Source organism: Monodon monoceros, unplaced genomic scaffold (assembly GCF_005190385.1).
Source record: "Monodon monoceros isolate NGI ecotype Baffin Bay Population unplaced genomic scaffold, NGI_Narwhal_1 Super_Scaffold_14, whole genome shotgun sequence".
Lineage (NCBI taxonomy): Eukaryota > Metazoa > Chordata > Mammalia > Artiodactyla > Monodontidae > Monodon > Monodon monoceros.
In genome coordinates, this window is record NW_021703770.1 from 52752250 (window position 1) to 52777175 (window position 24926).

General features: G+C 35.0%; 1 protein-coding gene across 2 annotated transcripts in view; it reads right to left on the minus strand.

Annotated features, from left to right (window-relative positions):
- Positions 1–4008: 4008 nt before the first annotated feature.
- Positions 4009–24926, minus strand: part of ZBTB10 (zinc finger and BTB domain containing 10) — a 31501-nt gene continuing 10583 nt past the window's right edge. For both annotated transcript variants that reach the window (XM_029222416.1, XM_029222415.1), the window contains exons 2-6: positions 22142–23030; positions 11007–11105; positions 6048–6224; positions 5676–5848; positions 4009–5401 (exon numbers count right to left, since the gene is read on the minus strand). In XM_029222416.1, coding sequence (XP_029078249.1) covers positions 5096–5401; positions 5676–5848; positions 6048–6224; positions 11007–11105; positions 22142–23030 — 1644 coding nt within the window. In that variant the 3' untranslated portion in view covers positions 4009–5095. The remainder of the gene's footprint in view (positions 5402–5675; positions 5849–6047; positions 6225–11006; positions 11106–22141; positions 23031–24926) is intronic.

Genomic DNA, 24926 nt, shown 5'->3' on the forward strand with positions numbered 1-24926 from the left:
TGAGATGAAGTAGTTCACCTTTGCTTTTCAACCCATTTCCAAAAGTATGTACATTTCAGGAGGAATATTTCAATGTCTTCTACAACCTGTAGAGAATTCCAAAAAAGTAAAAAAGATGAAAGACAATATGCAGATTACAAATCACTGCTATTAATTAAAGCAGCTCTCCAAGCATTACTAGGAGGTAGTTTGGGTCTTTTATGCACTTCACATAAAAAGAGACAAACCAAAAAACCCTTAATATTCTGCAATTCAAACTTGTAAACCTTAAGTCCAGAGGTATCTGAATTATACATAAGTCAAATTTTACAAAGGTGTTCCCCGACCCCAATTAGTCTAAATTAGTATATGTTAAAAGCAAAGGAATCTGAATTAAATGTCAGAGTCAACAAAATTCACAAAGCCAGAAGCAGTTCAGTGCTCACAAGTTTATATTTTTAGGTTTGATAAAGATTCTTGTGTATTTTCTAAATACACAGACAAAACAGTTGTGGAAGTTTACATACATGTCTTAGGACACTTATACTGGGTAGGTAAATTACATTAAAAAATTGGTCTTCGTAAAAGATCTTCCCAAAGAGCTTTTACAAACAGCAGGCAGAAGAAAGTGTTCTTTTATGTTTACAGTGTTTAAAATGCTGATTCTCCCATTTCATAATGGCCTCAACCATCCCTCTCCTAAACCCAAAATTTTGTTCTCAATAGCTAGCATATTCCAAATTTTAAGTACCCAATGTCATAAAATTCAGAGCTAGAAAACATCTTTTATAGTGTGCTTATCCCTAATACGTTTTAAACTACCTTGAACGGTTCAACTTCACTTGAAAAGTAGGGATACAGCAAGAAAAAAAAAAAAAACCTTTCCATTTAAAATCCTAAAGTGACTAAGAAAAAACACCTGTTAGTTCTAAGCATGTATATTATGTACCATAGTTAAGTTTAAGGATCCGGGTGACTGAACGGCACAAAAACCAGGGTTCACATCTAGTTCTTCAGTTAAAAATCATCCTTTTAAAAATGAAAATGCTATAGCCAATTAACAGCATGTGCTACACTGAGGTTGGGTATCTTGTTTATAATCATGTGATACAACAATTGCTGTACTAGGAGGAAAAAGTATTAAGGATATTTGGGGGAGGAAGGATTAGACATTCAAATTGCTAACATAGCTGTTTCACAAGGAAAAGATGTCTCCACAGACAGACCCCTTTACAAGAGCTAAAATCCTACAAAAGTTGGGGCAATAGAGCCCCCTAAAAAGAGCATGGGCTTCAGAATCAGACCTGGTCCAAATCCAGCTCTACCACTTAGTAACTGTGTTACATGAGTCAAATTAAATTAAGCAAATTTCAATGGAGCCTTTCCTCTTCTATAAAATGGAGACAATAGCACCTACTTATAGGGAATTTGATAAGATAGTGTAAAGCGCATGGCATGTGCAGGCACTAAAAAAAACGCTAGCTTTTGGAATTATTCAGAAAAATAACTTTTTCATCCTATGTTAACATCCTAAAAACATAAATAAAACTTATTGGTTTTAAATTTTATGATTTTTAAGACCCATCTTCCATCACACTTTCCCCTATTATACTACTCCAGTCATCTTCAGGCCTTTTACAGCACATTGTATTACTACAAATTTCTAAGCCCCAATCTTTTCATTCCCTATTTTCTCCCTATTCTCCACCCCTTTCCCCACTTCTTTTCGTCTTGGTTTTCCATGTATTATTAAACAACTAAGATGTGTCATGCCCCTATTATGCACCAGGCAGTGTTCTAAGCGCTTTACATGAATTAACTCCTTCATCTCACTCTTCCTTCATCAGGATGGCTCTACCAAAACCAGCTCATGTTTTCCCCCCAAATTTCAAAGCTACTCATTACTGTTCAGTTTCCCCTTCCTATAATGTTTTTTTTTAGCTCTTAATTGCTATGGTGTTAAAATTTAGCAAAATAGCTAGTGAATATGAATAATGAGGGCCAATAACAATGAAAAATCAGGGACCGTATGAAGTAACTGTCTCTGAGACTCGTAAGAAAGAATACATGATCTTGATTTATGAGGGTCTGTTACTACAAAATGAATAGGAAATGAACAGTTTATACTCTTCCTCTTCATTAAATAAAAGCTCTAAAATATTTTTCATTTAAAATATAAGTTACAAGAGAAAACTTCAGCAAATGCGTAACACATAATTCCGCCAGGGCTCCACAGACAAAATTTTGAGTGTTCCATTGTTACCTCTCTGAGACCAATCATAAGTTCTTAGTATCTATCAACTTCCTGAAATTGTACTGTAAGTCAGAAAAAGAATACACTTAAAAAAATAGAAACATCCAGTAGTATACCTTAGTACTAAACTATTTTTTTTAAAAAGATCTGGAAGGGAAAAGGCAGTCCCCTCGAGATCATGAAACAAAATAAGTTAGGCAGTCAGCAAGTAGAAAAATCTGTCAATTCTGTTTCTGGTAAAATGTTTACTTTAAAGATGAAATTTTTATATAGGCTGAGGCTAATATATTCAAGAGTATAAACATTTTTCCTTTGGATTACCTTTCTAAAAACAAACTCTTAAAGTATATTTCAGTTGACTAAAAATATAGCCAAATCTGTCACAACACAACATAAAAGGTAATGGACAACAATTATAGAATATTTTAAATTAACAGTAACAAGCCATCTACATCAAACCTTGTTTCCAACTAAAACCAAAACAAAAGCACAACAATCCCGTAGTGTACCAAGAGTGTATTTCAATTTACTGTATGCAATCTAACAAAAATTTGGCCATAATTTACCAGATATACATAAATGATTTAAGTAGTAAAAGAAAATTCAGTTTAAAGAGAGTAAGTTCATATCTTAAGGAAAAGTAAAAGTACATTAAGAATGTAAAGCCAAGTCCAGTTTCTATGCAGTAAGTGAACTGTAGTTCACTTAAGTGAATCTAATAAAGCAGACTTAGGTGATTTTTAGATATATATCTTTTCTCTTTAATATATATTTATATATAGACAGATCTACCAATTGTAAACTATGGTTTATTTTAAAGGAGAGGGATAAATGGGATGAAAGAAATCTTTATACTATACTTACATATTCACAAAGCAGAACAGTTTACGTTTAAAATACTTTTCCATTCATAGTATCTTTGCCCAACTAACATCTACTTTGGACCCAACCAGAATTACATTTTACTCATTTGTCTAGAACATTGAGAAAAAGATGTACTCTTCAGTCTTAAACAAAAGTCAAACAAAAACTATTCATGTCGGTTTTTCAGTTTTGTAGAAACTATGATAAAGTTTAGGTGACAAATGATGCATCTAACCACGTAACTGTACTGTATCTTTCTTTGATTTATCCAAGCAGAAGCATCAGTGTCTAACATTAAACCATTTTTCTACTGAAATCAGAGACAGTAAGAAAACCTGTCTCTTAAAAAACCTATCATCTTTTCAACTTTGATGGGATGGAGCACCAAAAGGATTATGTCTGCCAAAGTGTACTTTGCAATTTTCTCCACAAGACTAGCATAATTTAGTTACCTGATATAAAATAGGAAAATATACTCAATTTCTATTTAAAAGAAAGCTGAAAATATGATATCCCTCAATCTTATATAATATACAATATGTTCCTGATAAATGTTGTGCATGTTAATATCAATTACGTGAAATGCTGCTGTGAGTCAATCAGCTAATTCATCTGTCATCAGGCTAAACAAGTCTGGCAATTTCAACTTAACACATCACCCCCTTGTACCCTGAAGAATTTAGTTAACAGAATAAAAATTGTAAAGCCTCTCAATGCTTTATTTGTAAGATTTTTGCAGATTGTTGAATCATGGTGACTACTAGAAAGACTATATATATATATATATATATATATATATATATATATATCAAGATGTAGTGACTTCGAGGAAATGAAAAATAAATTAAATTATCTATCATAATTTCAAACACTGAATACCCCAGTAAGTATGAAACAAAAGAGAATGCACTTTTTGTGTTAATTTTAATGATAAAAAGGGCACAGGAGTAAAAACCTGATATTTCACTTATATTGCATAACAAGCTAACCAAAACTGGACATGAAGGATAAATTATAAAACAAATCATTTTATCTATGACTTTTCTTTCGATTAGATTTGTCTTTTCAAATAGGACTGAGGTATAGTACACTGGCAAAAATAAAAAGAAGCAAACAAGAGTAGTGCCAAAGTAACAGATACCCAAAACCGAATGCCTTGTCAGAAAACGTCATATAGTAACCATTTATCAGATTAGAGCAGCAGGAGAAAGTTACTTCTAAATCATAATCATTTTAGTGGTATTTGTCAACCTCACCATGGTACTTTGCAACATCATTCTTCATTTGTAAAGTAGTATAATTCATGTCAAAAAGGAAAAGGGGAATGGAGGAAGTCAGTTAGTTCATTCCAATAAATTACCTCTCCAGTTCTTATAAACATGCCCATCAGCACAACATTGAGAAATAATAGCTAAGACTAGAAGAGACTTGGTTTAAGTTATGAAGCAAATTAAAATGGAAAATACAGAAAAGTAGAACCAATGGGGTTGAAAAGGCCCCTCACTGAACATCTGTATTAAAAAAAATAAAATTAATAAAAATAAAAATAGAAACAAAACTCTACTAGTACAAACTAGCCTGAGTGGTTTGATGGACAGAGTAATTAGGTCAGCTGTCACTGTACTCTTAATAATGGATTTTCTTAATTCATGTTAAAGTGGCACATGAATGTAAGCTTTTTTAAGAACAGGTACTATATTTCCATAGGACCCAAATAGTTACTGTATATCCTATAAATAAAAAATATTTTTACTTTGATAACTGACTGAAGATGTGTGGACTCCATGTAATCCAACCACAAGGTTGTCTGCTGTACAGTCCTGTGCAAATATAAAAAAAAAATTTTTTTTGCTATAAGGCTTTGACCCTACAGTTTTCACAGCAACATAACTACCATCCAGCATGTACCATATTTTGCAAGCCTTCAAGTTCAACAGTTCAAATTGTTGATTCATATTATGTCCAAATGCAGCATCCTTGAGGAGTATAGTAGGTCAGTTAGTCATCTAGAGACATACAAACATCTCCGGACTCATCCCATCGAGATGCATCATTCTGATCTTCTCCATCATCAGCCAGCTCTTCATCAGCTTCTCCACCTCCATTCCCCTCATATTCTTCATCCCGAGGGAAATCTGTATCCTGTCCCTGATCTACACCTTCTTGCCCTCCTGGTTGTGATTTATCTGCACAGTCTACACAAACACCATAGCGTCGAGATCCATGTCTTATTCCAACACTGGCTGCTAACATGAAGATCTTCTTACACACCATACATTTGTATTTTTTATCCTTTTTATGCACCTAATTGAAGGGGGAAAAATCCAATGTAAGGATAGTACAGACAATATAATACATTTGAACCATTCAAATTAAACCTCCCATTTAACAATGAGTAAATACATCATCTTTCTGTATGAAGTTCAGTACTGGTTCATAAATCACATTCACTGTTTGAAGCAATTTATTTAATAATCTACCTTCCTTAAATTTGCAGGTAATAGTGTTAAAATATCTTAAGCTTCACTGACACAAATATAGTTTATCTCAAAGATCATTTACATTTAAAGTTACTTACCAGGGAATGTCTTTTTACATGTTCTCTGCGAGTAAACAGTTTCCCACAAATATCACAGCTAAATGATCTGACTCCCGTATGAATGAGCAAATGCCTTTTTAGTGTTCGTCTGTATTTGGCTACATAGCTACAATGAGGGCATTTTAACTTGTTCATGATTAGAGATGATTCACCTTTGAGAATTAAAAAACAAACAAAAAAAAGCACTTATTATATATTAAACAGAAAATTTGCTATCAAAAGCTTGTCTATTCCTGAGAACAGGGATCATTATAGGGCTACTACTATCTGAGTTTTTTAGAACCCAGAATGTGGAAGCTTTTAATTGATAAAAAGTATTAAGAATTCTATAGATGTTTGACTAATACTTGCCATTTTCCCAAGTTTCTTGTTTTGGCCAAGATTCAGGCAATAATCCATACTTGAAATCGTTAGAAGCACCTGGTATCAATCCATACTTGAAATCATTTGAAGTACCTGGTAGCAATCCATACTTGAAATCACTTGAAGGGCCAGGCATCAGGCCATACTTGAAATCATGTGAAGGACCTAAAACAATTGAAAAGTGATCCTGATGTAATGATGGTAATTAAGATCTGTCTCTTATGAGAATTAAAAAAATCTATATTCTATGATAAAACAGCGTAATATAAAATAGCTGAATTAAAAACTGTATTTTAGTCTAAAACTGAGATGACCTCATACCTTATTATCCCAATTTATAATATCCTGGTTGGCAGGCTATTAGAATAGAAAAAAAACTAAAGTTTAAAATACAATTCAACCACAGAAAAAAAAATCAGTAAAATAAAAATACTATTTAATGGTATGTGGAGCCCACATGAAACTACCCTTTTAATAGCTGCTGTTTCTAACTATACTATCACTTAAGACCAGTAGCAGCTGTGGAATGGGAAACCCAGCTGTGGAATGGGCTCGTCTCCTATCAGTAGAGAAGAAATGGGCTAAGAATGAACAATATAAATATAGGGTAATTACAAATGTAAAGTTCTTGTATTATTAGACCCTTGTTTGTTGTTTCAGATGCACTGATGCAAGGTAACGGGGAATCTGGGGGTTCATCAACACCTCTCTAATGTCATCCTTAAATAAATAAAAGTCTGGAAAGTAGACTCAATGAGCCTTAGGGAATTTGTGCCTGGGGATCTTCAGATAAGCTAAAGTAGGAATCATCTCCTCTGCATTTAATTCCATCTTGAATATGTATGTAATTCCTCGGATCCAGGAATCCTCTGGCAATGTGAAGATATCCAGAATCCCCCATAACTACTGCCATCCTATTCCAATCGACCATCAACTGCCGCCTCTGGATTATCTTCAATAGCCATCTGCTTGTCTCCCAGCTCACACTGCTGCCTTCCTAGAGTTTATTCTAAACACAGCAATCAGAGATTCTTTCAAAACTTTAAATCAGAGCAAGTACTAACCATCTTACTCATAGTACAAACCAAAGACTTCCAATATACTACAAAGCCTTACCTGATCTAGCCCTTGTTTCCAAACCACCCCCTTGGTTACTCTATTCCAATCATACTGGCCTCTGTGCTGTTCCACCATGATAAATTGGCTCCCACTTTAAGGCCTTTGCACTTACTCCTTCCCCTGCCTAGAACACTGCTTTCTAGGATATATGCACAGCACACTTGTGCAGCAATTTAATAATTTTCCTCCCATATACACGATTTTATAAAACAATGCTTGCCAAATGAGTTTTCTAAGAATTCAATTTCCTGTATCTACTTGCCAGATACACTGCCTCTTTTAAAAATTAAAAGAACTTAAGATTTCCCTCTTAAGGAAAAATTGAAAGTATCAATACCCAACAATACAAAAAGGTCTTAAGGTATTTAAAAATTGCAATTCATTACTACTATTGTAAATTGTTTTGTACTTGGAATGCCTTCACCCACTTTTTTCTTAATGTTAGGAAAGCCCTCTGAATCCATAATTATATAATTTAACTGTAATACTGCTTGGGGTAAAGTTTCAGAATCCGAAAGTGAGACACCATATCTATGTGTGTGTGACAGAGATAAGGTTGGGAGTAGTAGCCTGTGAAAGTCCATCAATTTTCAGTTTCACATTTCTACATAAAGTTTGAGTTTTATGATTCATAGCTCTTGTCCAAATCAGTACAAAACAAAGTAAGCTCTAAGAGCAAGGACTGTGCCTGTTACTCACCTCAGTATTTCTAATGTCCAAAACATACACCATTCAATTATTTGTTGAATAAATGTATCTAGCAAAGTGCTAACATGTACTATTTTTTACTTGCTCAAAAAACTTGGAAAACTAACCTCATAAATCATGTTAGATATGCTAATATCCAACAAAATATTATTCACTGCATAAGAATAAAGAGAGCAGCCCTAAAACAAGTGATGAATTGATAACTCAAGATTCAGAATTGTAGATTTTTAACACTTGAAATGTTTCTCTAGACCTACAGTAAGATACAATAAAAAGCATCCATGGTCCAGGCAAGAAAACCATATCTGGAATACAAAATGGTAATTCAAATTAAGAAAGCCTCATCTCAAACTTCTTTCATCTCTCCAGATTCTTATAACCAGTACAAATTACTTTTAGGAAGTATAAGAGCAACTTGAACCAAGGTATTGCGCCTTTGAGTGGGAGGGAGAAAAAGGATACTTTGGAGTTAGGGGATGCAGAAAATTAAAATACAATTGTTACAAATAAAGAACAGGAGACTTCAAAAACAAAAGAAAGCCACAAGCCAAACAAACCAAAATTTAAATACCCAGAATTGGCAGTACCAACTGACTAGTATCACAGCAGTACCCGCCCACCCAAGAAAATTGTGCCAAAACATTTAGAAAACAAATATACAGTAAAAGTAAACACACAAACAGCAAACTTCAGGTAACTGTTTTGGATTGCAAAGGATACATTTAATGTTCAAACAATCTGATAAAACACCCATTTGAAAACTGAAAAAGGTATTTCCTTTGCAATTCATAAAACTGAAGGATCATTAAGGTTATTCAGTTCTATAATTGTGCTTACTGTTTAATAATCTTCTGGGTACATTATTCCATAATGGCAAAGTAAGAAGAAAGCACTTTTTTTTTTATGTCAAAATCGTCACACAGAGGCTTCCCTGGTGGCGCAGTGGTTGGGAGTCCACCTGGCGATGCAGGGGACATGGGTTCGTGCCCCGGTCTGGGAGGATCCCGCATGCCGCGGAGTGGCTGGGCCTGCACATCCGGAGCCTGTGCTCCGCAGCGGGAGAGGCCACATCGGTAAGAGGCCGGCGTACCGCAAAAACAAAAACAAAAACGTAACACAAGGGATCTCAGTTGCAAAAATACTATTTTTTTTTTTTTGGCTGCACCGTGCAACTTGCAGGATATCTTAGTTCCCCGACCAGGGATTAAACCCATGCCCCCTGCAGCGGAAGCACAGAAACCTAACCACTGGACCACCAGGGAATTCCCCAAAATACTCATTAATGGATTAGAATGTCCCGTAAAGAGAAAGGACTCTAAATCAAGGATTTGCTTTTTGAGAATGAAATGAATTATATGGACCATCCTCCACTGAATATGTTTATGTGCACAAATTTAAATTTTACATCTGAATTCACATGCCAAACTAAATAAACCCATTCTTGAACCAGATTTCTAAAACAAGAAAGTGAGTGCAATAAAGTACTCTTGGCACTATTAGTGATTTTCTGTACAAGAGACAAGTGTTCAAAATTCAATGCATCTAATCTGTAAACTGCTAACTTCAAAATCTTTGTAAATTCTTTTCAACAGTTAGGAGAAAACCACCTTAAGGCAGTTTCTTCAGAATTATGGCTTAATTTTGGTCCGTGCACACTGTATATTCGAAAGCCCCGGAGAGTTTTCTGTAAAAGCACAGTTGTCCCGGTCCCCATCAATTGTTTATAAAGATTTCCAAAGCTACAGAAACTGAATCACTGAATATCCCATATCCCTTTATGTATCTTCAACAAATGTTAGTTTTGTCACATGTGCTTTCGCTCTATGTATACATATACATACCTTTGTGTACTATTTGAAAACAACTTGTATGCTTCATCACTTCACCCCTAAACACAGCATGCATCTTTTAGTACTTCCTCCTATATAAACCATAGTGCCTTTATCACATCCAAGAATTTTAAAAATTGTTAAGACTATCATTTAACCCAGACTACATATTCACCTTTCCAACTATCCCCCAAATGCCTCTTCATTGTTTTCTTTTTTGGATCAATGATATAATAAAAGATTGACATAATGCTAAATGCATTTAAGTTGGTCTCATTGGTCTCCTTCGACCTAGCAGTTCCTCTGCTTGTCTTTCTTGGCATTAACATTTTAGAATCTGGACGTGCTGGATTTGGAGAGATTTGTCTTTTTTTCTCCTCATGATTAAAGTCGAGTAAAACATTCTGGCAAGTATACTATAAGACATAGGTGATGGTGCCAGCTAGTGCATCATACCAGGAGGCATAGTAAATTTAATCACTTGACTATGATCATGTTCATCAGATCTCTTTATTGTAGAGGTATCTTTTCTCCTTTGGGAATAAAAGTAACCTGTGGTATGATACTGAGACCACACGAAAATGCTATTACAGCAAAATGCTATTACAACAAAACTGTAAAATGCTATTACAACAAACTTATAACAAAATGCTATTACAACAAACTTATCCCAGTCATCATGGGATAAGCCCATCAATGGTGGCTTACTATCCAATGATGACCTTGAATTATTTCCCATGGACATTGAAAAATAGGTGTTTTTCCAATTCTGTCATTCTTCTATGTTTATTAGCTTGGAATTCTTCTGTTAAGAAAGCTTTCTCCCTTTTTAATTTACCTATATTATTCTTTGGAATATTCATGGATTCTTTGTATTCATGTGCACTTCCCCCAAAGTAGTTGTTATAAATATCACTATTTAGGATTAACGTTTTCTATAGTCATCAACAACCACACTATTATTTTACATCAAAGCTAATTAAAATACATTAGTCAACCATTCTGATAGTTACCATTCTTATTCCATCTATACACTAGCAGAAAGCCACAAGCCACAACAACTCTAAATAAATGACTCCCTCAAACAAACAAGAAATACCTATCCATTTGTATTTACCAGGCTTCTAAATTCTACAATCAACATAGCTGCAGAAGACTGAAAGTGTTTATACCTAATACTTTCCTTTAAGGAAAAGAAACTGCAGTAGGTCCTTAATAAACACATACACGAATACCTCCCAATCTTCAAATCCTCTTAAAGGTACTCCTGCTAAAATTCTATTGTACCTACCAGCATCACCTCCATCTTGACTGGAGCCGGCTTCAGCCAATAAATTTGTATTCACATTCCTATCACAATCTGGCCCTGAGAGTAGAGCACCATCCAGATCTGAAAAGGAGATACAGAATAATCTGTTATTTACAACCACACAATAGCCATCACCCAGAACACCACTCTCTTCTTGGAATTGTTTCTTATGCAGACTAAACAGAGGATATCTGCAAGTACTGAACAGCTACTATGTGCTTAACGCTACAAGGCACAAAAGCATACATAAGACATGCTTTTCAACCACAGGAACAAGTGCACACTCCACAGGAACACCAGCACACTGGATTAAGAATGAGCTTTAGAGCCTGGCTCCATTTGTACAAGCATGTGCCTCAGTTTCCTCATATGCATCTACCCATATCATAGATTTGATAAAGAAATTTAATTAGTTAATGCAAGCCAAGTGTTACAATTATGGTGTCTGATACCCAAAAGATAGCTGCTACTGCTAGTATTAAGCACTAGATGTATAAGACATTGTTTCTGTACTGGTTCAGAAGTGGAAAAGACCAATTAATACTAGATTAGTAAAGGAAGACTTCAGAGAAGAGGTAATTCCTAAGAGTTAATCTTGAAATATGGAAAAGCAGCATAAAGGGCATAGTAATGAGATAGTACTTTTGGTTCCAATCTGTTATTTCCCTTGAATCTGTTCCATCTCTTCTTTTTCTCTACCGCTGCCTTAATCCAGGCACTCATCATTATTCTCCTGGATTAGTTAGAGAATTACTTCAACAGTTTCTTGGTCTCCTTGCTGCAAAAATACAGTCAGTGCTCACTCTTCATATCCCACAACATTGCCAGAAAGATCTTTTGACAACATAAAACATGTTGCTCCTTTACTTAAAATCAATTCACCAGTTTTTAGGATAATCTTCAAACTCCTTAATTTAGAATACAAGGTCCTAATATTCAGGTTTCTATTTATGAATCTAGCATCATCCCACTGGTATTATCTACTCCTCAAATTAAAGTCTCAGAAGACATTTTTCAAATGCCACTTTTAATAGGCAATCTCTCCTCTACCTCCCATTCAAGACTCATCTTTGGTGTCACCATCCTATACTACCAAGAATTCAAGATGGAGACTGAAGTATGTGTTACTTTCACTTCATTCAATAAATACTGAGTACCTTGGAGGTCACCTGGTGATCTTAGAGTGGTACTGGTGGATCAGCTGGCAAGTAGAAAGAGTGAAAGTGGCCTGTGCTGTGAATGGAAGACGAATTAGAGATACAGTACAGACAATCTGAGAAATGTGGCTGTAAAGGGCAAGAGTGAGATATAGGGTAAGAGTTTGGGTTTTTTTTTAAGATGGAATAAACAAACATGTTTAAATACTAAAAGGAATAAGTCACCAAGAAAGGGAGAAGACACTGAAGAAATACTGCAAAAAGAAGGAATTATCAATTTTCTAAGATTCCTAAGGAGTCTGGGATCCAGAAGCATTAAGATAATCAGTATATACAGAGAGAAGTTTGAAGACAGGCACTTAAAGACTAAATGTCTACTGGCTTTTATTTTCTCTGTAACTTAGAATAGTAGAACGTGAGGTTACTGCCTACAGTAAATGGGTTGGAAGTCAGAAGGAACAGTAAATAGACACAGACTCCTTTCCTGTTCCTTGAGAGCAGGGATACTATCTAGATTTTATTTTCCCAGTATTTATCATAATGCATGACAAATAAAAGGCTTTTCAACAAATGTTGTTAAATGTTGGCTTGAGTAGTCTGCCCTTTGCAACCTGTGTTACTAATTTAGACTTATGAAGAATAATTTCTCCGGAGTTCCCTGGCAGTCCAATAGTTAGGATCCAGCAATTTCACTGCCATGGCTTGGGTTTAATCTCTGGTCAGTGAACTAAGATCTTGAAAGCCACGTGGCGCAGCAAAAAAAAAAAAAAATTCTCAGTTTTCTGGTATATAATAACACTAAAACATTGAATAACTGAAAATTAATTGAAATTTAGTGGCTTTGCTTTCCTAAGAAAAGTTAAATGTATTTCAATAATCAAAAAGTAAAATTTAAATCATTATTTAAAAAATGTTCCTTTTCCCAGTATCTTTTGAAAAAAGTCATTATTCTAAAGTGTACAGTCTGTTCTGAGGGCACTTCTTAAATTCTGCCAAGCAGATTTGTAAATACAGGGTGTTTCTATTTATGTAATATTCTATAGTGATTTGTTCAAGGCTTTCAAGTATTAGGATTTAATTTGTGATCTTTAATGCTACATGGACACTAATAGAGAATACGTCAACCTAAAACCTTAATAGATGGCAAATGTATTCTTTCTGTGAACAATAACAAAATCATATCCATACTACAGATGTTAAAACCCATTTGAAAGGTACCAACTACTTAGTTCTTGATACCAAAAATAAATCTTAAAATAGATAAGCTTGTCCAGGTTGACAACAGCTTTCAAAAACCACGCTTAACTTAGGAATCAGTACATCATATCACTGCTGTACCTTATTTGAAATCAGCCAACCCACCTAGCAACTTATTTTTAATCAGCTGAGTTGATGTGAGTAAGATAGAAGCCAGGAAACCAACCAATCACTTGATACAAGAATATATTCTGGGACTTCCCTGATGGCACAGTGGTTAAGACTCCACCTGCCAATGCAGGGGACACAGGTTCGAGCCCTGTTCCGGGAAGATCCCACATGTCGCGGAGCAACTAAGCCCATGCACCACAACTACCGAGCCTGTGCTCTAGAGCCCGTGAGCCACAACTACTGAAGCCCGCGCGCCTAGAGCCTGTGCTCTGCAACAAAAGAAGCCACCGCAATGAGAAACTCACATGCTGCAATGAAGACCCAATGCAGCCATAAATAAATAAATTTAAAAATATATATATTCTGCTTCACCAGGAACTCTTGGTCATCATCTTTTTCTCAAAAAAATATAGGATTAAAAAATAAACTCTAACATACTTTGCTTTTGTGACGTTCATAACCTTCCTATGGAAATCTTTCTCTTAATGTAAACTTAGCAAAAAGGGCTGAGACCTCTTTGCAAACAACAAAAGACCTTTTTTGAAGAGCTATTAAAACATTAGTTTTATAAGATAACAGGAAGTAAATGTACACTATGTAATACCATTCAAATAATCAGAGCTAAATGCTAAGCCACGTGCAATTTCTTCTATTTTTACAAACGTATTTTCTTCAGTGAACAGATAATAGCTGACCCCTTCCCTAAGAGAAAAAAAAAACAGGTTTTATACATAAAGTCCTTTTGTACATGCAATCTCATTTAAATTTCACTACATATTTATATAGTTACGAATATTCTTATGCTCAGCCTTTAAGAGGAAACTAAAGCTAGTGCAGAGTGCTGCACTGTTTGTTAACTGTATTACACTGCCTCCTGACAACAGGAGCACCAAACCTGGCACTAACCAGGCAATTTAAAAAAAAAAGTACAATCTACAATGCTGGAAATGAGAGTGCAGAAGTATAAACATCTTAAACTTACTTTCCTAGTGATACTTGATATCTACTGCTAAATGTGCAAAAACAAACCTACCTACGCTCTGTGCCAAACCAGCCTTCACTTTATTAACCTCTTTAATAAAAGCACCTCCAAAATTTTAAGTGTACCTAGTTATTAGCTGTCATTGTTCTTTAATACATTTTTGTCTATCTTCAAAGCAACTTCCTCCTTAGAATGCACTTTTTTATACTTCTCTGATTAACCATGTATTGCATTCTTTAAAAAAATGACATCTTATTCATGGGTTTTTTAAAAACCTGATTACCAAGCAATGCAGAGAGAATGAGATGAAAAAAGAATGGTGTAAATCTCAGTCTCTACCTTCTCCCAAATTTATAACAATCATAACTTGATTTTCTTCACGAGGAAAGAGTAGCAATATTCACCCACTTCACAATCATAACTTGATTTTCTTCACGAGGAAAGAGTAGCAATATTTACCCACTTCACAAAGTTGCTATGAAAAATAACATTAGTAAATAAAAGTACTGCATAAATTATAAAGTGCAACATAAATCATGATGTCCTTAAATGAGTTTAATCTTGGTGCATGTGGCTATAGGTTTCTCTGGGACCACACTGGGCTAGCATCACTTCCAAAGCATCTGGTGCTTAGTACAGCACCTGCCTGTAAGTGCTAAACAAAGCTAGGTTGGGAAGGAGGTCTCCCTGACCGTTTGCTTTTGGTTCTCAAAATTCCAAACATAAGGCAGGTGCAGACTAATCCAGATTTTCTTAAAACACAAATATTCTTTAAAAGAATGAAATATGAGAGAGGACATCAGAAATCAAGGTTCTAGAAATAACTACAACTCCATCCTACAAAAACTCAGTAAGGTCTATTCAACTTTTGTTTTCATGTAAATATATACTAGAAACAAATTTCTCTTCTCTGAAGACGGTTTCAGAGAACTAAATTTGATTTTTTTTCATAAACAGTTATAGATTTTTTTCTCTTCATTCACTGTGTTCGAGTTTTTTTTCCCTTTCAGTGGAGAGTAAATTCAGTTGCAAATGAATTATACAAAGCACTCTTGACAGTTCTATAGCAGCCTAGAGACTCAACAAATAGCAGTTTCCCTTTACCCCCAAACTCGATGATTCAAATGACAGACTAGGCTCTACTGTTTCTTCTTCGCTTCTATTCAAACAAGGCTGTTATTTCTTCCATGACTGGGCCTTAACAGGTCTCCCAGGGACACTCCCCACTCCAATTCATGAACAACACCCTCCAAATGCCTTTGTGTTAAAGGCAAATATATACAGCTCGGATCTCTAATTTAAAGCCTCTCACTGCCTCAGAGTCTGTAAAATAAAATTCACAATTTATTACCATGTCAAACAGAGAATTACAATCTGGCCCTAACGTTTGACCCAACCTCATCTACCCCTACGACACTCCTCTTTCTATTCTTTCACCCACTTACTCCAATTTCTTGCCACCTTGCAACCTCTCCTGGCAAACTCCTATACAAGATCCAACTCTATGAAGCCTTCTCCAACTCTTACGAGCAGTCAGGAACCTCCCCCATTGCACCCTCTCCCATACTTCTGATTTTAACATTTATCACACTGCACTGGTATGTTTCTACCCCACAGCCATCCTACTGTGAACAAGTTCTCAATCTTGACAGCAATATGACCTGACCTGTTGCTCAGTTTCTTGTGGATTTAAATAAAAATTTTATTACCAAATTTCCTCTTATGATGTGGAAAGCTATTTTGGAGTCCCAGAAAAGTAATAATATGTGGTTATAAGATAAAATTTCTGGTCACCCCAGAATATTAAACCCCAGAATATAATATTTTGGTCACCCCAAAATATTATATCAGAAATAAAAAATTTAGTCTTACAAAAATTTTCAGGGGTTGACACTTACAGGGTTTAGACAACTTAATACCATCAACAGATAGAAGTCACAAAAATGCTTTTATAACTGATCCACACACGGCTTCTTCAACACACAGCTTTAGTCTGGCCACACAAATTCTATTTCTTTAAGGCTTATAACTTGAAGAGAATGATCATTAGTGTAGCCATCTCTTGGATCAGATACGGCAGACAGGGAAGGGAAAGGGACACTAGGCAGAGGAAAGTAAAGGAGAAGGAAAAAAAAGATGGCAGAATACTCCTATTACCATATAGTTACCTATTATCATCCTTTTAAGATTAAATATTGAGGAGTCTTATATATTAGTATATTTTGCAGTCCATTAGCTAGTGGTGGACATTCATTTTTTAAAATGAGCCTCAGGCCTTCAAACTACCATTTAATACCCAAATGTAACAGTTTCTAGAGAAAAATGACTTTAAATCACTTGTAGTTCATCCTTTGTAACATACTCAACCAAAAGGATGCCTGTAACGTACAGCAGTACATCTGGAATCCCTTAAGAAGAAAGAACTAATCCAGGTCCATAAACCTGTTACGTGAAACACTTGGGTTAAGATGTACAATGCATAAATTTTCAGATTTTAGGCAAGTAATAACTACAACACCCCCAGTGGATGTAGGGTAGCAACCTGTAATCAAAATGGTATTTCTGCAACAAAACATATGGATATTCACATTTTAGGAAATAAGTAAAAAATATAAATAGGTGATTTTGCTGTCAACTCATTATCAGGTTTTGTTGCCAAAATGATTTTTAAAAGCTTTGATTTATAGCCTCCAAGATTTCATAATTATGAAATTTTCTTTCCTTCTAATTAGAGACATTATGTGTGATAAACTCAAGCCAAGTTAAGTGGAAACATTTTAAGTAGTTCATACAGTAACTTTATATGGCATGGCCAAAATATTGGAAAATCTCAAATCAGATGGCCAATTTTCAAAGTTGTAAAAAATGTTTAAATTAAAAAAAAAAGGATCATTTAAGAAAGCATTTCAAGATTCTGCAACATCTGAAAGTGATGCCACGTATCAATTATCACCCCAAATATAGAAGGGCATAAGTGCTGGTAATTCACTACTTCAAGTATGACTCATTAGGATATCTTAAAGATATATAATTTGAGCATTCTTTTCTCAAAGTTGTTTTCTAAATACTCGAATTAAATGCTTTTTAACCAATAGACAATTACACAAATTAAAGATGTTAAAGCTTAAACCTGAATTCAACTCGTAGGAATTAATAAAAATTCACAAATGCCACAAAGCTGTTTTTCCTATCCAAAGTACAGATTAGAGAAAAGAACTTTTAGATTGTTTAAAAGAACCCTAAATCATATCCTTTGATCAACTAAAACCACCTTGCGTCTGAGTATTTGTACGGCATCATGAAAAATTCAATTATCTAGATGAAATTTTACCAGCTTTTATTAGATAAAAATTAATTGTATAATCTACTGTTGCATTTACTAGAAAATGCTTTTGAGGAAATTGCCAATTATACTACTTGGTGTCAACTATACAAAACCCCACTGGAGAAATTCCTTTCAGAATTCAGTACCAGAAAAGTTTGTCATCCCACAAAACTGGTACGTTTCCTCACTTTGAAGGGTTTCTTATCATCTTAGAACCAACAAAAAGCAATTTTAATTAGGCTAACCATATTAACACCCTTGGCTAGCACACTTCTTTATTGCTATATTTTATTTGTATTTTGATAATTTGTTTCTTGTCAGTCATTCAAAATCTTTGTTCAAAATGAGGTATGTATTGCATGCAGATATAAAATGTATTACATACAGAGTACAGTTATTTACAATGGGGCAACTTGCCAGTGTGACTGGCACAAATAATACAAAAATACAGATTCAGAAAACCCAATGTTCCATGAGTCCAGAGTAGATCAAAGATGGGATTAACATAGCTGACTTGTTCCAACAGTACAGATGAACACACTGTGTAAAATAATGTAGGCATTATTTTTGCCCCTACAGTTTAATTTCTAATCTTAGATTTACATGTACTTTATTTATTTGGCTGAAACTTGTTTTCTGGCTGTAAATCAGGAAGATGAGGTTTTGAAATTTTTACATTATCAAAGGAACTCATTAAATGACTCCTTTTTTTCCTATTTTATTACCCAGAACTGTTTTTCCTAACAGTTTTAATTATCCAATAAACCCCAATAAGACAGTAAAAAAGACAGAAGTTTCTAACTTTTCCGGAGTTCCACTTCCAAATATCTTCATATTATCAAAAATGATTTGAAGGGAATCCCAGTAGTGAGTCAAATAATAGGTATACTAGCTTCTTTAAGGTCAAAAAAAAATACCATCTGAATACAATCCCTGATAAACCTTCCTATCTCAGTATCTCAATTATATTTCTTTATGAGGCATCCAAACACCACCTTCAACATTATATGACAAGAAGACAACAGTATTTAGGGCTGTGATTTACAAATAGCAGGCTTAAGAATCTGGGAAGTCACAGTTCCTACAAGAGACCCACAAATCCAAATATGCCAAGCACTGCTTATAGATAAGATAAGCACTGCTTATAAATGGATAATTCACCACATGTTTAGGTATAGAATTTTAAGTACGTTTAAAAGCATTTATTTCACTGAAAAATTTCACTATTTCTTCAATAAGTGAAAATGAAAAAAAGTATAACCATTAATGTGGAATTCATTAAAATGTTACAAGTTTTAAAATGGGCCTCATTTTTTAAGACTGGGTCACTAGTTTATTAACTGCCAAGCTTTTAATGCCAGACAGTCCTAAACATGGAACCTGCCTCTATTTTTACTAACTGAATGACCTTGAGAAAGGCCTTAACCTTGGTAATAAATACAGACCCACTGTGTTCTTTACTGGTCAGAATTTGCCTGGAGAGTTCTAGTCAATTCTGTGCATCAAAATTTCAGGGTGAAACAAACTGTCTATGGCTGTTAAGAAGGGTGTAAAAGGGTTTGGCATTCACAAGGTGGGAGGCACAGCACTTAGCGTAGAAGAAGGGGACTTCAGGGGAATTTTTCAAATGTTAATATCTGAAGGGTTATCAGGTTGATTAGAGAGATTAGAGGTTAGGCTCAGATTATACTACTAAAAATGGCAGAATTAGGAAGTTAAAGAGAAGCAAATTTTAGCTCAATATAAAGTAACTTCCTAATAACGATATTGATTTTAACCCTGGAACAGGCTGCTTCAAAAAGTATTCTAAGTATTAAAACAAAAGGTCAGGCTGAGGCTATAATAAGACCACCTATCTAGAATTTGGTAGAAAGTACACTGCACTGGAAAACTGATTTTAAATAATCTCAATAGTCTGTAAGGGGGACTAAGATGACCATGCGAGCTATGTTTTTATATGTCATTTTGCATAATAACCCTATAAAATAAATAGCATATTCTAAAGAAGAGGAAACTGAGGGCACAAGTTTAGCTTAATTTGATTATGGTAACATATAAGTGGCAGAGCTCACTTCCCAATCCTGATTCAATTTGGGCTTTCCTCTACATCAGCAGATTTCAACCTTGGTTCACAACAGAATCACCTGCAGAGTTTATAAAAGTTTCAACAACCAGGCCACATCCCAGACCAATTAAATCTATATCCCTAGCAGAGAGATCCAAGAATCATGGTGGCCTGTAAAGTTCCCAATTAATGCCAACATGCAGCCATGATTAAGACCCACCGCTCTATACCAAAAGTTGGTAACACTAGAACACACCCATGTTCATTTGTTTACATACTGTCTGTGACTGCTTTCATGCTACAATGACAGACTTAAGTAACTGACTTTATGACCAACGAACCCAAAAATATTTACTGCTTGGCCCTTTACAGTAAAAATTTGCCAGCCTCTGGCTCTGTATCATATTATGTTCTAGCTCTTACAGGACCCATTTTCTGCCACTGAATGAAGGTGGATTCAGAGGCACTAAAAAGTTGTGAAAAGTTTTAACAGCTGGAATGTAGCACATCACTGATACAACCAAACTTGTGAGTTAAGCAAGGCTCATCAGATACTAATGTGATATCAATGACATAACAGAATTTTCATTTATAAGATATTAGAGATAAGTTAAAAGCATACTAGACTACCAAAAATTAATTTATGATAGACCTAGTCCATTGATACAGCTAGGGGTGCTTGCTAAGATAATCACTAGCAATGTTATTTTTGAAAGTATGCACTGTGGTTCAAATTACTGCTTTTCTTCTCTTTGAATCACTCCAATTATGTGTGGCATTAATTTTAAGAATGGGGTTAGCGCTAATTAGTTTTGTCAATCAACTACTATACAAAAAAATCTGCTAACTCCTTATATTGCGTGCTATCTACATAAATTAAAAAAAACACTACAGGTTTCCCACCATACTACTAAATGATTAATTCATGCAGAAAAAGACAACGTAGCTCTAATTCTGAGAACTGCTTCAAGGTCTTCTACATTAAAAATTAAGACAAAACATAAAGTGCTGCTAAGAAAGTCTACTTACCATTAATACTTTAAAGAAACTACCTCTGGGGTTTTATTGCTAAAGACTTGATAAGTAGGAGGGGAAAGATCAGCAAATAGTATTCGTTACACATGCATACTGATTTTCACATGATTAAAAATTTCTACCAATGAAAATTAAACCCAAACCTAAACAGCCAGAGGAACCATTTCACAGGATTATGGCATTTTGCCCTTTGGGAACTAACAACAATGATTCTCTTTAACAGAAAGTACTCCATCCCCAGATGATCACCATCACGGAACTCAGACACTGAACAGTTATAGAGCTCTGAAGCAACACAAGCACTAAATACGACAGTGGTAGACAAGTCTGGGGTCCACATAGGAAAATCTCAAACCCACTGGGCTACTTCTTCAAATAAGTTAAACACGGACAATCAAATTAAACGTAAAGAAAAGTTTCAAATCTATTTTCACTCTTCAACAATGGTCCCCCACTCACTCCATTTTTTTAAAAACCCACACTACAAATGTGATATGCTGAGGTTCTTATATATATTCCTTTGGGAATATATTGAAGAGAAAGGTCTCAGAGGCCTCTCTTACTTAACTAATGTAAATGAGAATGAAAATGAGGTAATAGTGGGACAAACTTAAAATATTCCAGCTTCTGAAAGATTTATGCGGAGCACAGAACAGTAGCCCTAAACAAAGTAGAATAATCCCATTAACATTTGCAAACTTCTATAAAACAATTATATGTTTACGAAGAAAACTGAGAGTAAAGAATGTTAACTAGATCTCAAAAATGTCCTGAAATGACAAACGCATCACACATTACAACCAGAAGATTTTACCTTTTCCAGTACTGGGTACAAAAAGTGATCAGAGGCTAAAGATCAGGAAAGTCAAAGAACTATACATGGAGTCCACATTCCATAAAATATGGGCAAATTCCTATATTTAACACAACCTTTGAGAAACTCACATCTACATGCTTAGAGAAAAAACTAAGACATGCCAAATCTTACATTTATATAAGATTATGTAAGATATAATATGTGCTTGTTTGAGTGATTTTCTCCCTTCTATTATAAAGACTCAAATTTTAGTATTACTTATGTGTATTCTTTTTATAATGAAAAAAATACTTTAAGAATACACACAAGATTATATCCAACCAGAATAAGAATGAAAACTGAAATACCTCTGTATATACAATATTTACCTGGTTCTTCCTTGATGAATGACAAATCTTCTTCTGGATAGGCAACAGGTGGCTGCATCACTGAGCAATCTTCTAAATTTGTTTCATTATTAGGTGGTATATTATAAATAAATCTCTTCGTAGCTTGGGTTTTCCTCCTTGTTTTGCCAGTCTCTTGAATTCCCTGGGAGCCCATATTATTCCAAATAAACACTTTTGTTTGACCTTGAGACTCATTTTCTGTCAATTCAGGTGAACCATCCTGGACCCAACTACTGTCATTCATTTGGTAGTTTTCTATTTGGCCCTCGTCGACGTTACAACCATCACTTTCAATTTTTACATTACTTGCCAAATTGGTAAGATTCCGTGTTGCCCAAAAACTGGCAATTTTTTGATCCCGTGATGAAGACAGGCCATCTCTGTTAACTGGTTTTCTATTATTATAGTCCACAACTACAGACTCTGGAGCTTCTGATTTAATGCTTATATTTAAGGCATCTTTAATGAAATTTCGGCAAGTTTGAACAACTTCACTCATTTGAAGATAGCTGGCCACTGTCATTACTTCAATGGCATTTTGGCTTGTGAGCACCAGGTTACCAGAATACAAGAAGTCCAAGATGACTGAAAAACCTTGAACTGCAGCAATATCTAAATGGGTAGTATTGTTTTGGTTAGGGCTTTCTTTGTTTGAAAAGCAATATAAAGTCTTAAAGAAACGGCTGCCTGCAACCAGGATGTTCTTATGAGCTTTAAAGATTTTTCCGCTCACCACAATGCTGACATCACAAAGAATACCCTTCTTCCTCTGTTCATTTAGTTGTCGAAGAAGTTGATAGCAATAAGAGTTCTCATTTGGCCTACTATTAAAGTCACAGTACCCCTCCTCTGATGGTATTTCTGACTCCTGTAATAGATGGAAAACATTAATATTAAATTCTATTTACTTTTTAAAGCCATCAGACCAAAGACAACAAATCATTATCAGTAACTTTTTAAAAAGCACTATCAAATACACTAATTTGTTAGTAATAATTACATATTGAGACTGAAGTGTTCACAATCCCAAATATTGAGAGGAAAGGAGTGAGTGAACAGCTTAGCTTGCTGCAAGCCACTGTTATCATAAAAAAAAAAAAAATATGTTATCTTTTCAAATATAGCTGAAGACATGGATTAAGAATTATTTAAGAGACTCCCCTGGTGGCTCAGTGGTTAAGAATCCGCCTGCCAGTGCAGGTTTGAGCCCTGGTCCGGGAAGATCCCACATGCCACGGAACAACAAAGCATGTGCGCAACTACTGAACTCATGAGACACAACTACTGAAGCCCACGTGCCGCAACTACTGAAGCCAGCGCACCTAAAGCCTGTGCTCCCACCACGAGAAGCCACTGCAATGAGAAGCCAGCGCACCACAAAGAAGAGAAGCCCCTGCTCAACGCAACTAGAGAAAGCCCACACACAGAAACGAAGACCCAACGCAGCCAAAAATAAAAATAAAATAATAAATATGTAAAACTCTTGGCAAACATTGAGTCAAATAGTTTAGGTCAACAAAGTTAATTAAATCTAACTAATGATAAAGTTAGGACCCTAATAAAAAATGTGCTTCAAACTACAGGAATAACCAAGTATATAATTTCCCAATCAATTTTCAAAATGACTTATCTCTTTAGGATCATAAATACTATCCATCAGGTAAAATTCCTGAACTCAAAATTCTTAAATGTTTATAATCTTCCCTCTTAGCAATCTTATAAGTACTCATTACAGTTCATTTTAGCATCACTAAAGCTATGGTAATTTCCTATAAAATAACATGTGATATCAACAGAAAAAATAAAGGAGTGTGATCTAGATTTGGAATGCTGCCTATGCTAGTTATTAAGCGTGTGTCCTTGGGCAAGTCACCATGCCTTCTTAAACCAGAAAGCAGTAAGTACTATGAATGTTTCTAATTAAGAACTTCAGGACTTCACTCACAGAGCGACTAGGTGTCTATTCTCTCAGCACCTTGCTCAGTAACTTTCGTAGATAACTGAAGTAACAATTGGTTTTCCAGCAAAAAAACGTGCTTAGACATTTCTAGTAGAAAAGATAACTGACAATGCTGACCTTATTTAAGTGTTAAAGATTCATTACTTTCTTTGGCACAAAATATTAAATACAAGTCATTACTATAAAATAATGAGACACATATATACAGATCCATGAATATATGAGCCTGGGAAAAACATGGAAAAGATACATGCTGGGAGGACTGATATGCTTGGAGAGGAAAAGAGAGAAGGAGGAATTAGGGGGGAAAAGGGTGTAGGGAACAAAGCTGTTAGGACTGCAAAATATTTCTCATTGAATATTTTAATTGGTGGTGAGATTCCTGAAGCAATCCCACATCTCCATTTAACCCCACAATGGGTAGGGCTAAATTACAAAAATAACAGGTTTCATTCTGAGTCCTGAACACATGGGGTCATGCATATAACAATCCCAATTCTCTGAAACTAAACCAGATCACATAATCTATCTAAGAATTTTCGTGCTGCTTCCAGGTATGAGAAGTCAACTGAAAGAACCAAAACACTAGAATTCCGGGACACTTCAGTATTTCACAATAGTGAAACATTACAGATAACTGCAAATCTGGAGTACAAGATCACTACAGAATGAAGCACAGAAAGTGGAGAATTTCCATTGCATTTCCAACTGACCCTTGGCAGCATCCCTATCACTTCCCAGAGCCTCAACTGCATACTTATACTTCATACTTATACTTACTGCATACTTATACTGCATACTCAT